Below are 15,813 nucleotides of genomic sequence, written 5' to 3'. Positions count from 1 at the left end.
CTAACCCCAAAATGCAGAGGCTCATTCATGTTGGGCAAGCACAGTACTAACTGAATCACGCTCCTAGACCCAGTCTTTAAAAAGTTTGTAAGTCAGGATATCCCACCTTGCTTTTTTGAAACATTTGTCCTGTGGAGAGCTCTGACCTGACAGTTTGGTCAACAGACAGCCATTCCGTAGGTCTGTTCACAGGGAGTTTCTAGAGTAGTCTCTTACTTGACCTTTATTCCCTTTGCTGAAGGGCATTCCTTTGTTTTCTGAGAAGGTTCTTATCAATCATTTGTGGCTTTGGGAGTGGCACTCACTGGGCTACAATGAAGAAAGAATATAGGTTCAGTATAACCAGCTGGACCAACCTTATAGCTCCCGGACAGAGTCAGAATACCTCATTCCCATTTCATACAAGAAGTGTTTCCTAGATGTGTGGAGTGCTGCATTAGTGGGGAGAGTGCCAGGTAAGGTGTAGAAGTTACTGCAAGTAGAGCAGGAGGGGTGCAGCTGCTGTGCCTTGTACTGGATCTAGTCTGTATTCCTGTTGTTTGCTCCACAGAAGCAAAACTCAAGTTTGTAAGGAAGGGAGGAACTACAAAGAACCACTTTCAGTGTTTGATAATACCTTTATCAAACACTTAACGATATTACCTTTCATATTAACCTTAGCGATTGACTGGAGGAAGGGCTAGGAGGAAGAAGAGCAAGACTGCAGCAGTAGAACAGTAGGTGCTCTGAAGGAGGCAGGGTCTTCTGGTGGATGTGGGGCCCAGACTAGCACTGGTGACCTAGGTTTCAGACATTTTTGTTGACATGCTCCTTGAAGCTGAGAAGAACAGGGACTGTGTTTTGTCTCTACTGCTCATGGCTGAATGTCTTTAGAAAAGTGATGTAACTGGAGTTTTTTGTTTTTGTTTTTTTTTTTTCTCAGCTATCAAAAAATAGATATTCAACTTAGAGTATTTTTGTGAGAATCAGAGAGTACACGTGAAATCTGTTTCAGTAGTCTTGAAGACTCTCATCATTATGGACTAGAAGACAAGATAAAAAGTTGCTAACACTGACTTATGATCAGCTATTTAGGTTGTGCTAACCTTAAGAAAACTTTAAACAACAAACTCGTTTCTTGACTTTCATGTTATAATCTTAGTCTTTTTGCTGTTCTTATGTAAGAGTGCTAGGTTTATTTCACAGAACACAAACAAAGGAGAAAAAAACCTTTTATCTCAGGCTTTTATTTAATACTAATGTAGAAAAGACGTGGAAATGACTTAATTTGATAACAAGTAGGTTAAAAGATAGCATACAGATAAACAATACTATTCTGTTATCTCCTCTTAATCCAGTTGTTTTTGTTTGTTTGTTTGTTTGTTTGTTTGGTTTGGTTAGGGGTGACCCACACCCACTTTCTACTTCTACTTCTGCCACTTTCTTATATTCTACCGCTGTGTGCTAGCGACCTGTGCTAGCGTGGCATTTTCAGTCTTCCTTCCCAGCCTCTTGAGTATTGAAGTTTTGGATGAGTGCAGCCATGCCTGGCTCTCTTCCCCACTGATAAAAGCAGAAGGGCAGCTTTGCATGGAGTGCAGGGGTAGAGTACCTGCTTAACATGTAAGATCCTGGGGTTACTCTCATCATCCCACTGCTTCTAGAAGGAAGGGGAGGACAGGCCTACACACTCACAGTCTTTCCTTCTGTTTTCTGTGCGTATGGAGATCAGACACAGTTTGAGTACTGTGCCACTCAGCTTTACACTAGCTCACTGCTGTCCTGTAATGAGTGACAGGACAACTGTACAGCAGATAAAACTCATGACAGACTTCAGCTCTTTCACATACAGATAGTGATTCAGTGACTCTTCCATGTTTTCACCATGTGCCTAAGGCTCCTACCTACAGATATTTCCAGAATCTTCTAGACTTTTCTTAAGCTCAGATAGGGAATTAAGGATACTTTTTATTTTTCTTTCTGTTTTGTCCTTTTTTTTTCCACTTGAGACAGACCTTTCTATGTATACCTGGTGGTCCTGGAATACATAGACCAGGCTGACCTCAGACTCATAGAGATGTTCCTGCCTCTGCCTCCCAAATACTGGGATTAAAGGCCTGACTCATCATGCCTGATCTAAGATGTTTGCTTTCTTTGTTTCTGTTTCTTTAATGTACTTCCTTCAACTAAGCCACACCTACTCCAAGAAGCCCACATCTCCTAATAGTGCCACTCCCTGTGGGCCTATGGGAGCCATTTTTTTTCTTTATTCAAACCACATCTACCACATAAGTGCCGGGAATTGAACCAGAGTCCTTTGAAAGAGCAGCCAGTGCTTTTAACCGTTGAGCTATCTCTCTCAGGATGCTTATTCTTAAAGACCTTTTCTCGTCTTTAAGACTAGAACTCTTTAACTCTTTGTCAGCCTCTTACGAATTTTAGAGTCATGATCTTCACACTTTATGGAATGAAACAATGTATAAAAATTATTGTACATAAAAATTCAAATCATTAAATTGTTTTAGCCAGAGGGGCTCATCAAATAAATGTATAACTACTTCATCCTATACGAAACAGCAGATTAGAATAATTACAAAAGAAAAAACATTATTAAATATTTTGTGAGAGATAGTCTTAAGTACATTGCTAAGAGTTTTTATAAAGATTAACTCTTTGAACATAGCTAAGATCCTAAATTACTGTTTGCAGTGATTAAAGGAAAAATATTTTTTTTCTTGAGGAGATATTACCTAGTATAGATTGAAATGAAAATGTATATTGAGACTCTGTATTTTAAACAGGGGTCTAGAGTGATTTAATAACTATTAATAAGTGTTAAGTTTCTGTTTAACAGAATTAATTACTGTGCTTCCCAAGGAAATCATAATGCAGTTTTTCTGGTTGCAGATTTTTCATCTGTGCTGTTATTATCAATTCTGTTACATAGTTTTTGTTGCTTCTTCCCTTTTGAAAATGAAAGAACATTTTCAGTCATTCCATACCAAAATGTGTAACATCTGGTAAGAGATTAAAATACTATATTTCAGTAAAAGCACCGCAGTTATTCAGAATTGGTTGCTACTTGTCAAAAACAAACAACAACATCTGGAAACAAAACTCCTCAAAACTGGAAGTGACTCAGAGTCACTGAAAATAGCTATTTACATTTACATATACAATGGAATTATTTACCTTTAAAAAACAAAGAGCTGTGGGTTACAGTTCTGCAGTAGAACCTTTGCCTAACATAGACGAGGTTCTGGAATTAATCTCAGGGTTGAAAAAAAAGTCATGCTGGTTTTTTTTTTTTTTTTTTTTTTTCTTACAACATGAACTAGGAAATCATTATGCTGAGTGAGATCAGCCAGGTACAGAAGTATAAATGCTACATCAGATTCACTTATGTATTCAGTCTAAAAAGTCATTGAAATAGAGAATTGAAACCAGATGTGTACGCTTGTAATAACACCACTTGGGAAGTGGAAGCAGAAGCATCAGGAGTTTAGGGTGATCTATCCTGGGCTATGTGAGACTGTTTCATAAAACCAGAAAGGAGTGATAGGGCTGATGGTGACTGAAGGACACAGGCAGATCTTTTGAGTTTTTAGCTGAGTAGGTTTCTAGAGGTTACAATGTGGTGAGTATAGTTAATAACATATTATATACTTGAAATCTGCTAAGACAATGTAATGTGTTGTTATCCACAAAATACAAGTATAGTAACATATCAAATAGTTACTTATAAACATATAAGTTTTACTTGCAAGTTATATTTCACGAAAACTAGAAGAAAAAGGAATCACTTTTGTGTACTTCTTGCCGTGTATTTGCCTGGTGTTCTTTGAGTCTTAGTTTTCATGGAATTGTTTAAATTATATTGTCTTTCATGCAGTTGTTACCAGTGACTGAGACATCATGCCTGACAGTGTCTTTGATAACATGGGCTATAGAGCCAACGAAAGTACTTACTTGTTTTCCTCATTCTGATATTTTCACAAGCCAAATACAGTTACCTGGAAGACAGCAGTGACATCAGTCTTGTCTTGTTCCACTTGTGTCCTTGTGCTCTGGAGAGAGAGAGAGGCCAGGTCTAGACATATTTGGCTTTTTCACTGTGGGCCTTCAGAATCTGATGGGCACATTTGTGGTTGTGTTGTAGATTGGACTCTAGGGAAGGGGCCACTGGGAAAGCAAAGGCTTGTCCCTGCCCTCGAGAGTCTCCTAGTTAATTTGGGAAACATGTCTAAACAGAATGAAACAAAGGATGTACAAGAGATGATTCAATATGTAGTCTGTAGAAATAGAGGGAGATTTAGTTACAGCAATGGAATTGTAGTTGAACCTTAGAAACAGTAATATTTGAGTGTGACGGTTCCTTTGAATTCCTTGTGGGAGAAGGGAAGCGTGATAGCTCAGTGGGGAAAAGCTGCTACTGTACACACAAGAAATAGGTGACCTGAATTCAATCTTCAGAACTAACCCTACAGAGAGAGTTGTTCTCTCACTGTATATATGTGCCATGACACACTCCCTTCTACAAATAATATACACAGCCAGGAGCTAGAGCTATAGCACAGGTAGTCCAGTGTTTGCCTAGAGTCCACAAAGCTGTGGATTTAGTCCCCAATACCACATAAAGTGGGTGTGGTGGCACACACCTACCTGTAATTCCAGCATTCAATAGGCTGACATAGAAGGGTTGTGAGGTCAAAGTCAACCTGGGTTACATAACTTGATTAAAAACAACAAACAGCAATGAAGATAGATTTAGGGGATTAATGAAGAGACTGGAGGGTTTTTCTTTTCTTTTCTTTTTTTTTTCTGTGAAAAGGAAAATTGTGTGTACTCAAATCATGTCTGTATTCCAGCCAGAGGGATCAAAGGTAAGTTCTAAGGGCTGAGCCACACCACAACTAGAAACAGGTCTTTTCAGTAAGTAACAGTGTCAGGGTTCACAGTGTGATCAATATCCTCCAACAAAATTGTGTCCCAGTTGTTTTTATTGTTGCTTGGGTTATTGAATAGGGATCATTTTCTTCCCTTGCTGCTTTTTTGAAGTCTTCTATAAAGTTGTAAGGTTGGTCAAAGAGGAGGACAGAGTTTCATTGTTGTTTGGACTAACTGTAGATTAAACCTAGGGCCTAATGCGTAATACTTTGTCACTGAGCTATACCTCTAGCTGTTATCTTTTTTACTTTTAAGACAAGGTCTCATTAAATTGACCAGGCTGGCATTGAACCTGCAGTCTTCCAGTCTCAGCTTCTAAATAACTAGGATAATGGGCCTGTTCCACCAGATCCAGCTAAAAACTATTAATAAGAGTAGAATACACAGATTTGTCTGGATAGCTTGCCTAAAGTAGATTAGGAAGTTTTGAGCTGCACATACAAAGGTGCTAGAAATGGCTTGTATAGTGAGTGATTCTTGACTGTGTACTAGTTTGTAGATTTGAGTGAATCATTCTCTCTCTGGAATGAAGACTTACATTTACCTTTTCTCTTGATTTGTAGAGTTACGTTGATTTATAGTCGTATTTCATTGTATTTTGATAATCACTTAAGATGCTTCCAGCAGCCACCTCATCCTCCTTGGGGTGTGATTGTAACCATTGTCCTAGAGGTTTCTAAGGGATATGCCTTTGATTCCTGGAGCCACAAAGGTAGGAATCCTGGGCCACTTAGGATATCTGAGAAAATGTATGTGTTAAGTGTTTGTAAACGTTCCCTGGGTAAGGAAGTATAAGGATGTAGTGTTGCTTTTGGCTGATCAAAGAGGTGGCATTCACTAGAACTACCTTCTTTTTCCCTTTTGTAGCAGAAGATTATTTTCCTGCTCTGTGCCTTCTCTTCCATGCTAAGAGTCTCTGGGACATTGTAGTCTACAAATAGGAAACAGGTTTTGTGCCCCCACCCATGCCAATGTAATTTTCGTCTTTGAATGGAATCAGGAAATCCGTTTTGAATACTAAAAATATACAAAACTTGTGTCCATCAACAGTTATTCATTGTAAAAAGGAAAGATTCAATAAACATTTGTTGAATTCTAATTATATGCTAGGCACTGTGTTAAATGGTGAAGTGACTAGAGAGTGTTGTTCACAGTGAATTATAGCTTTAGAAATAAGACAGGTCAGTATACACAAACATACACACACATACATGCACATATACAAATACACAAATTCACAGTTTTTGGTCATTCATAAATTCTGCTCAATCACCAGTATGAATTTTGTAAAACTCACTTTTTAGTTTGTGTGTGTGGGTCTCACATGGACAAGGCTGGCTGTGAGCTCGCCATCTAGCCAAGATGACCTTATACTATGGCTTCTACTCAGTCAGCCCCCCACTCACTGGAATTATAGATATGAGTCACCACATCAAGTGAATTTCACAGAACTACTAAATGAGATGCCAGCAAGATAGCTCAGCAGATAAAGGCACCTACCATGCAAGCCTGGGAACCTGAGTTGTCTGGGAACCAACTCCATAAAGTTGTCCTCTGATCTCCTCTCCAATTAAATCAATCAAACTTTTTTAATTAAAAGAAAGAATCTCTAAACTATCAAGACCATATTCAGAGACACTGGTTAGGGGAGGATTTTTATTGCAGTGAAATGAAATATAACCTGCCAGCATTTAATACAGCAAAGGAAGATTATGTTACCATTTTAGCAGTAAATATATGTATGTTTTCAGAAGGTTTTGATATAAAATGTATTTCTTGGCCAAAGTAAAAAAAAAAATGGAACATATTGTTGTAGAAGAGGTGTCACTTGTGCTTGCCTGTGGTTTTGAAGAATATATGAAGTGAATTGTAAGGACTGACTTACCCATACTCATCTAATATAAGTACAGATTCCTACATTAGGTACATGGAGGATGGTGAGAGGAGCAGTAGTCTGAATATTAGACTGAGATTATACTGTCCACATGAGTATCTTTAGATTTTATTAAATAGTTAGGAAATAATATCAAAGCATTATTTTGTAATTTTTATGTGGCAACAGAGTATAAACAAACAAACAAAGCAAGAATAAATGGTTTTAAGAGGGGTACTACTGAATGTATTCAAGTATAAGGTATGAGGTTTTAAACTAAAATAGTAGAGTAAGAGAACAAGAGAGAGCCATTCTGTAGGAGAGTCATGATGTTGGTTTCCAAGTGAATGTTGCTGAGGTGACTAGGCGTGGGGGGAGTGAAACAAACATGAGCAGGATAGACAAGCAAGAGGGAGAGTTTGGCCTTGAATTTATTTTTAGGTATCTATAGATCTATTAATTGAAGTGACCAAAGGGGATTGAAATAGTAGATTGGACTTTAGGACATTAACGCCAAGGTTGAAACTGAGAACTCTGGCTTCCAGGTAATACATGAACATACACGGACTCCTTAATGATTCTCCTTCTATGCTGTTGAAAGCAGACTCCTCCTAAATCCTCCCTTCCCAGGAAGTCTCTGTTTCTGTTGAAGTTTCTGTTCTCTGCTGTTCTCCTGATTGTACCAGAGGACCAGATAGGGCTGTCTCTGTAAATTTGGTTCTCCTACTTATTAAAGCACTTGTTGGGCTCTGGAGAGATGATGGCTCAGCGGTTAAGGGCACTGACTGCTCTTTTACAGGTCCTGAGTTCAATTCTCAGCAACCACATGTTGGCTCACAACCATCTGTAATGGGATCCGATGTGCTCTTCTGGTGTGTCTGAAGATAGTGACATGTACTCAAATATATAAGATAAATGAATAAATCTTGAAGCACTTGTTAACTTTTGCAGTGAGATGGTAAATTTGGGCTGTATTTCTTTATTTTTGTTGCATTCTTAAAAACTTTTAAAAAGTTTACATATGCAGGTGTTTTGCTTTCATGTATGTCTATCTCTGGTACCTGCAGAGGCCAGAAGAGAATGTCACAGTCCTCTGGAGCTGGAGTTACAGATGGTTGTTAAGTAGTTAGGTGGGTGCTAGGAATTGAACCTGGGTCCTCTGGAAGAGCAACAAGTGTTCTTAACTGCTCAGTCACCTCTCCAGCCCTTGTACTCTTTTGAAAGATCTTTGTTTATTTGAAGCATTTGTTAAAAGCCCTGGAGGTGTGTATTTAAGGTAAGTTGTTTCTAGTCTTAGTAATGTATTGTCTGACAGGTTAAATGATCAGTAAACTAGCCAACACTCAGCATTTTCTAAAAACTAACTTAAACCACACTCTTAATATGATCAAATATTATATGCATGTGTGTAGATTTCATATACATCCCAGTATTTTATAAAAGGAGTATATGCTAAACCCCAACAAAAAACAAAATGAGAGTCCAACTCTAGAGTTAAGGTTTGCTTCAGTTCACAGTACATTCTAGAATCAGCAAATAGGGAATTCTGTTGATGTCACCGAATGTTTTATGGACTCATCAGATTAGAGAACTATCTTAAAAATGATACAAACATGAATAATATAAAAATGATAATTTAAAGTTAAATTTACATATGATATCTTGGAAAATGTTTTTTAAAAAATAAAATTTTGATATAAATACCATTTCTGTATATATATCCATAAAACTAATTTAGAAGATGGGGTACGTGGTTTTCTTTAATTCTGCCTCCCATGGTAGGCAGTTCTTGTCACTTAACACAGCTCCGGTGACTGACTGACTGACTGATGACAGCATGGGGTGAACGCTCTCTCTCCTTGCAGATTTAACCTTAGAGTAGTTGACAGCTGTCAGTAGCTTGGTTAAAGGGAGATGGTTTGAGTTTTAGAATTTGAAACTTAGAAAAATTGAGAAGCTACATGTGTGTATATACTTTAATCCCAAGACTTGGGGTGTGGAGGCCCTGGGTATTGCTGCAAATTTTAAGTCTGTATGGCCCATATGGTGAATTTTAGAATTGCTATGCTTACACAGTGAGATCTTGTCTCAAAAGTAAAATAAAAATTAATTAATTTAAAATGGAGTGTCATTACGCTATAGTAAAATGTCACTTTTGTTAATTATGTAAATATTTGATTTTTAGAAAATAACTTTTATAGCTGATTACAAATGAACCAAGAAAGAAGTAATCAGAATTGTTAGTAGAATTTTATGCATTTTTTTAACTTGGCATATTTTTTCCCACCACAATACATTGATACTTCATAGTGATTTTTTTTTTTAAACAGAAAATAATACTTTTGATTGGAGTTGTGAAGGAGGTACCCTCAGGGAAGAACTTTTTCTTGGCTGAATGAAAATACAGGGACATATAAATGATATGTGCCTTTGAAGCTATAGCAAATGTATTCTCTGTCCAAAGTCATATATTTTTATTTCTACACAGTGTTTTGGTTGGATGGTGAAAGATTAACAGCAAGCAGCAGCATTGCAGTGTGTCTGTCATTCTTTCCCTCTCCATTTCTCTCCAGACCAGAAGCCTCTGACTGTGTCTAACTGCCTGTTGCACACTTGAGAACCCCAGGGAGCCGTGTACAGCTATTCTGAAGTTCAACATAACATTTGTGTTACTGCCATTTTACATTTTCTACATTCCCAGCTGATAAACAGCATAGAGTGTAGGGTGGAGAGAAGGTTGGTAGTATTGACAAGACAAGTCCATGATAACTTTTAAAATACGGTTTTCCATAAGGAAAGGGGTTAATGAACTGCTGTTACAGGTTTTGTAACACACTGACGACATGGATTGCTTGGGACAGCAAGCTTTATAACAAGGTCAGATAACCTGCTTTTAGTTTATATCTGGCAACTCTTAGGAACAAAAAATATATAAATGAGATGTGTGCTCTTTTCTTTTGATGCAGATCTTGTTTGCAAGAGAATCTTTGAAAGGAAAAGGGATAGTTTAGATATTTTGAGACTCATTTGCTGATGAGGCCACAGACAGCTTCTAAGGGTTCAGGGTAGATCTCCAGTGTCTCATCTGTTGTTAATTAGCGAAATGAAACTGGAGTCACTAGAATGCCACAGAGAAGGAAAGGTCAGTGAATGGAAAACAATGTCAATGAAAGAGGATGTCAGCACCGTGGATGTTGTCATAGATAAGGAGCAGGAAAATGTACTCTTTGGTTGATGTAGTACTTTCTGGAAGTGCACAGTGTGGGGCATGTCAAGCCAGACTGAGCACTAAATGAAAGTTCTAATTTCATTGAAATCTATTAAATATTTCAAAGTCTGACTGTTAGTGTTTGTACTAAATATTAGTTGAAAATACTCCCAAAAACACGTTTTATTTAGCAACAGAGCCTCACTAGCAATCAGCTGTATGCAATTCTGCCTTAATTGCTTGTGGCTTCTGGTCTCTGGGAAGGGCTAAAATATATAGTTGGAGAAGGATTAGGGAAGGGGGATATGAGGGAGAAGTCAACCATCATACAGACCTTCAAGTGTGGCTGCTTTTGGATCATCCATGCTCCTGGCCACAATCCCCATTGCTCTGTAAATAAGTCTAATAGACAATGTTTACATCTCCCCCATGGAAGAGCTTTTAGCAGCAGCTGTATTTAGTAAGTCTCTTATTTCTGGCTATGTTGGGTTCCCTTGCCTTTCTTCTCTCTAACTGAAGTTTCTGGCACACACACACACACACACACACACACACACACACACACACACCCCCTTTCTTTGGGGAAGGCAAGACTCTTCCATCAGTTTGGGGGAGACCTACACCCAGTGTAGGATTGGTACTAAGAACTAGCAAATCAGAGTTGTAAGGCTTGGGCACCATAGATAATAGTAAGGCTGTCCCTGCCCACAAAGGGAAGTTAGAATAGTTACGAAGTAGACCCATACTTTAACTCTGCTAAATATTATAGAATGTAATTCTGAGCCTCTGTGTTCTTGTATATAAATAGGAATAGGAATGACATTTACCTCATAGCATATCTAAAGATTGAGATAATGCCTGTAAAATGAGGGATGGTGGGCCACCCTGTAATCCCAGTTCTACTTGTAATAATTTTAGTGCAATATATTCAGTTGTTACTTTTCAATATGATTATTTGCAAATTTAAAATGTAATTCAAGACGTGTTTTTTTTTCTTGATTCTCTTTCTGTGAGAATATTTTACTGGAACATGGTTCTGTTAGTTTTAAGTGGCAGATGTCCTATGAAATAATTTTTAGGTTAAATAACAACATATAGAAGTTAAATATTTAATCATACAATTAATTATAAAATAGTACCTGTTGGTTGGTATAAGCTAAGCAAAGACATGTGAGAACCTTCACTATGTTGCTGTAAGACCCAGTTGCAGGGTCATACCTAGCAGCAATTTTATTCTATAACTGGAAATACTGAGAGAAATGCTAAACAGTGGACATCTGTGAGCCTATGCTTGCCCCAGATTATCTGTGGTCACACTTGTAGGTAGAAGAAGTCTAGTTGATGGCAGTCCAGTAGTTCCAGTCTAGCATCTGCTTGTCTAGAATGCCACTAGCAGCTAAAGATTTTACAGGGATTTCAAATCTATGGTTCAATCAGTTTGGAAATGCTTATTTGACTTAAGTAAATTAAACCATTTTTTGGAGATAATATTTCTTGGGGTCCTTAATATGTTAATAGGACTTGTGGTGACTTTCTCAGGGAGATGAGATAGGCAGTGTTTCTCTTGCTTTTTAGACACTTCCCCTCTGTCAGCGTCTTCCAGGACACTAGTGCTTTGTAGCATCCTTGGGAAATGGAACCTTAGACTCTAAGGCTGAGAAACTCTGCTTTTTTACTTTGTGTCTCAGGAGATCCTGAAGAGGGGCTAGGATGGAGGGTGAGTGCTGTCATGGAGTAATAGCTACTGATTCCTGCTTGAGTGTTGGCTGTGTGCCACACACACAATACTGTAGGGATGCCAAGAATCCTTTTAGAATCATTCTTATTTTATAGATGAGAAAACTGAGTTGGGGACACAATAACTTTACCACATCAGACATGTAGAATGTGTTGAGCTAGGAGTGAGGTTGCATACAGGAACTTGGCTCTCCCTACAGTTTGGTTTCTGGGCTTCTGTGTGTGCATGTATGGTACAGGGTGGAGGGGAGATGTTCCTGCAGTATGAAATAACAAGGAGTGTTACATGGCTGCAGATCATGTTTAGAAATGACGAAAATAAAACACAGCTATAGATCTTGAGGGCCTTGCCATCATACAAAGTAATTTGGGATTTCTCCAGTAGATCTAGTTCACCTGCTCTGTCCACCTGTTTAGCTTAAGGTTTTTCAACTGCTCATGTGTAAGAACAGTTTTACAATTACAAATACGTGGACTGGAGGTAGGAATGTTGTCTTATATTTTGCTAGTATCTTAATTGTTATAACTTCCTGCTACTGTAGCTCACTGCATCTGTCCCTGGACTGAGCATAGACAGAAATACAAGTCCAGTTGAGTTATATGTGAGTTGAACAGGTATTTTCTATAATTCTAATCATCAGTGTTCCTGAGTTGAGATATTAAGAGGTAGCCATTTGGATAGTAAGGGGTTTTATCAAGAACAGTTTGGTTCCTGTGTTTTCATTTGGATAGAAAGGAATAGTTATTTAAATTGGAAAGTCCTGTGAAACCTTAGTCACGCCTTTCCCCTTAGTGCTACATGAATTTCACTATTGAATTATGGCAAGATTCTGACACTTAATGAAGGCCATGGGGCAGTTCTTTAGAAATAGAAGGGTGGACCACAGGACTGGCATTAATGAGTGGCTTAGGGAAAGGCCTTTGCCATCAAGCTTGATAACCTAAGTCCCAGCTCTAGAGCTTATATGGTAGAAAAAGGGAATTGACTTCAGCAAGTCGTCCTCTGGCTTCCATATCCCCCAACTCACTTTTTAAAAGGAGAGAGAGAAAGACAGACAGAGAGAGAGAGAGAGAGAGAGAGAGAGAGAGAGAGAGACCGACCCAAGTTCTAAATCCAAACCCTAGATTTTGCCACAAAAAATCTTGTATCATTCAGAAATGATATAGGATCTGACAACACTTCTTTGTAGTGCTTAGAAAAATGAACAGGAGTTCTAGAAGTCAGTGGTAATTCTGGAGCCTTGACTAACTGCTACAGAATTGTAATGACTTGTTATAGAGATATTTTTAATGAGTGAGGTATGTTTTTGATATCTTAAGAAAAATGAGGCAGGGTGGTGCAACCTGAATCCCAGCACTCTGGAGACTGAGGTCAGAGGAGTTCAAGGTCATTCTCAGCCACAAAGTAAGTTTGAAGGTTTCTCAAGACCTTGTCTTATCCCATCACCACTACCAAAAACTCTTCTGTATGGTTGAAAGACTTAAAGTTGAATCTCAGAAGAATTTACAACATTATTTTTATTCTAAAAAAGTAACATTCAATTTATCACTTTTTAAAATATTTGGTTACTATTGTGAATAATTATTTTTTACTTACTTGCTATTAAAATCCTCCTTAATGGCCCATAAATAACATTTGTATGGAGAGAGAAAGGGAGACCATATGTCATAGAATTTGTGAAGCTTTAAGAGACTGTCAAAAAAAAAGAGGCAGGAATTCTTTTCAGTGCCCTCAGAACTTGCCCATCCATAATTCAGCCGTGTAGGCTAAAGTCGGTGCTGGATTCTCCATCAGCTTCAGCATCAGCATCCAAGGAAGAAGTGTGTGCATAGGCAGTGCTACCTGCTTGGATCTGTACCACCCGATGTCTTGGTTTTAAATGGTTTTAGTTAAGTAGTTCCCAGAGAGCTGGTTTATTTTACTTTGTACATGGCATAATCTTACAATGTTTATTCTTAGGTGGGTTTGCTGAGTTCTCTCGTTGTTTTCCTGGCCTCTGTGAAGGAAAATCCACTCTAGTCCCTACCTGCATATCTCAGCCTTGCTTACCTGTTGCCAACATTGGGCCAACTCGAATTCTTCCCAATCTCTATCTTGGCTGCCAGCGAGATGTCCTCAACAAGGTGGGTGCTTCACAACACCTTTCTTTGTGTCTGTCAGTAGCAGCGGGGAAAGCAGCAGTTGTCCATTATCTGTCATGGATCATTCTGTGATCCCAGACAGGGGAACACTGTCAGTGTGACCCTAGCTACACGCTGCATCATCTTTACAGTATTACTTTGCTGGTATTTATTGTCATATGACACCCAAATTGTTGTTGCTTGTTTTCCTTATAGTTCTAAGAAACTTGAAAGAAGATGGGGTTGTTTTGTGGTCCAGTATCTGAGAGATCTCGGGGATCTGGGTTAATTGAGACTGCTGATCCTCCTACGGGGTCGCCCTCCTCCTCAGCTTCTTCCAGCTTTTCCCTAACTCAACCACAGGGGTCAGCAGCTTCTCTCCATTGGTTGGGTGCAAATATCTGCATCGGACTCTTTCAGCTGCTTGTTGGGTCTTTCAGAGGGCAGTCAGGATAGGCCCTTTTTGTGAGCGCTTCATAGCTATCAGGCCTTGGGGCCTCCCCTTGAGCTGGATCCCCTGTTCTCTGGTCTTTACTAGTTGAAATGAGAACAGTTGACTGTACTGTATTAATGTCAGTTGCTGATGCCCATTTCATATCTAGAACGGGAAAAGTTTGAGAATCTAGTTATTTATTTTCTTCTGTAATTCTGGAGCTTTTGTGTACTAGGCAAGTGTTCTACCACTGAGCTGAATTTCCATCCCTCAAGTTTCTTGATTATTTTTCTCCCTTATCTGTTAACAGTTAGAGTAATTTTTAAAATTTTATACTTAAATACTCCAAATATTCTGATACATTACCTATTGAGAGTAGCTTGAAGCTCTGTTGTGTCTGGAGTGACCCACTTAAGCTGTCACTGAACATCTGCCATTTGCATTCTTTTTTTGTTTTTTTTGGTTTTTTTTTTTTTTTTTGGTTTCTCGAGACAGGGTTTCTCCGTGTAGCCCTGGCTGTCCTGGAACTCACTCTGTAGACCAGACTGGCCTCGAACTCAGAAATCCACCTGCCTCTGCCTCCCGAGTGCTGGGATTAAAGGCGTGCGCCACCACTGCCCGGCAGGCCATTTGCATTCTTTATGTGGCTTATTGTGACCTTTTAACAAGCAAAATTGATTTTTTTTTTCCCCATGCCATCTTATTTCGCTTCTGGTAAGACTAGCGCTTATTTATTTATTTTGGATAGGTGTTGGGTTGACAGCATTGGCAAGTGCTGATTTGGGAGTTTCTCAGAGAAATATATGCTGTAGGAAGACAAAAAGATCACCAAAAGTATCGTTAAAAATATTATATGTATCATGTGTAGAATACTATACAATGAGCATATTAGTTGTTTAGATAAGAAAGACGTAATAATCCACATGACAATAATCCACATGACAAGGTGACCCAGCATAATTCCCAATACTGAAAAGCAGCACCACATGATTGCTGAGATGGCTCTGGGAAGAAGCAGTTTTACATACCAACTCTCCACCTAACTGCTCTACTGCTTTAATTAAGTTACTAGATCTTGTTTCCTTCCCCTGAGAACTGCCAACTCCTGACTCAGCACTCATGTGATGTTCAGATGAAGTGACCTGCTCATCTTATGGGATGGGAGTGCACATTTTAATCACCATAGCACACTGCAGTAAGGCCTTCTTTTAATCACTATTCCATAAGACTCTATGACCTTATGAATAGATTATAGAATCTGTACTTGAAATTTAGTCTTAACTGTTGAAAGGGCTTATTTCATAGTATAGAAGACAAACTTTTAAATAAAAAAAGCAAATGACATGCCAAATGAGATAGTGCATGCCTATAGCTACCACACTTCAGAGGCTCAGGCAAGACAATTGAGAATCAAGGCTACATGAGGATTTCAGGCCAACGTGGAATACACACACACACACACACACACACACACAAATCAAATCTACCTCAAGACGTTTTCTCAAAAAAAAAAAA

The 15,813-nt window shown here is 38.6% G+C and overlaps 1 protein-coding gene across 5 annotated transcripts in view; it reads left to right on the top strand.

Moving 5' to 3' along the window:
- Window positions 1–15,813, top strand: part of Dusp16 (dual specificity phosphatase 16) — a 76,644-nt gene that overhangs the window by 37,512 nt on the left and 23,319 nt on the right. For all 5 annotated transcript variants that reach the window (XM_034511593.2, XM_076940674.1, XM_076940673.1 and 2 more), the window contains one exon: window positions 13,705–13,868. In XM_034511593.2, coding sequence (XP_034367484.1) covers window positions 13,705–13,868 — 164 coding nt within the window. The remainder of the gene's footprint in view (window positions 1–13,704; window positions 13,869–15,813) is intronic.

The sequence above is a fragment of the Arvicanthis niloticus genome, chromosome 9 (assembly GCF_011762505.2).
Source record: "Arvicanthis niloticus isolate mArvNil1 chromosome 9, mArvNil1.pat.X, whole genome shotgun sequence".
NCBI lineage: Eukaryota > Metazoa > Chordata > Mammalia > Rodentia > Muridae > Arvicanthis > Arvicanthis niloticus.
This window is presented reverse-complemented; position numbering and strand designations above follow the sequence as displayed.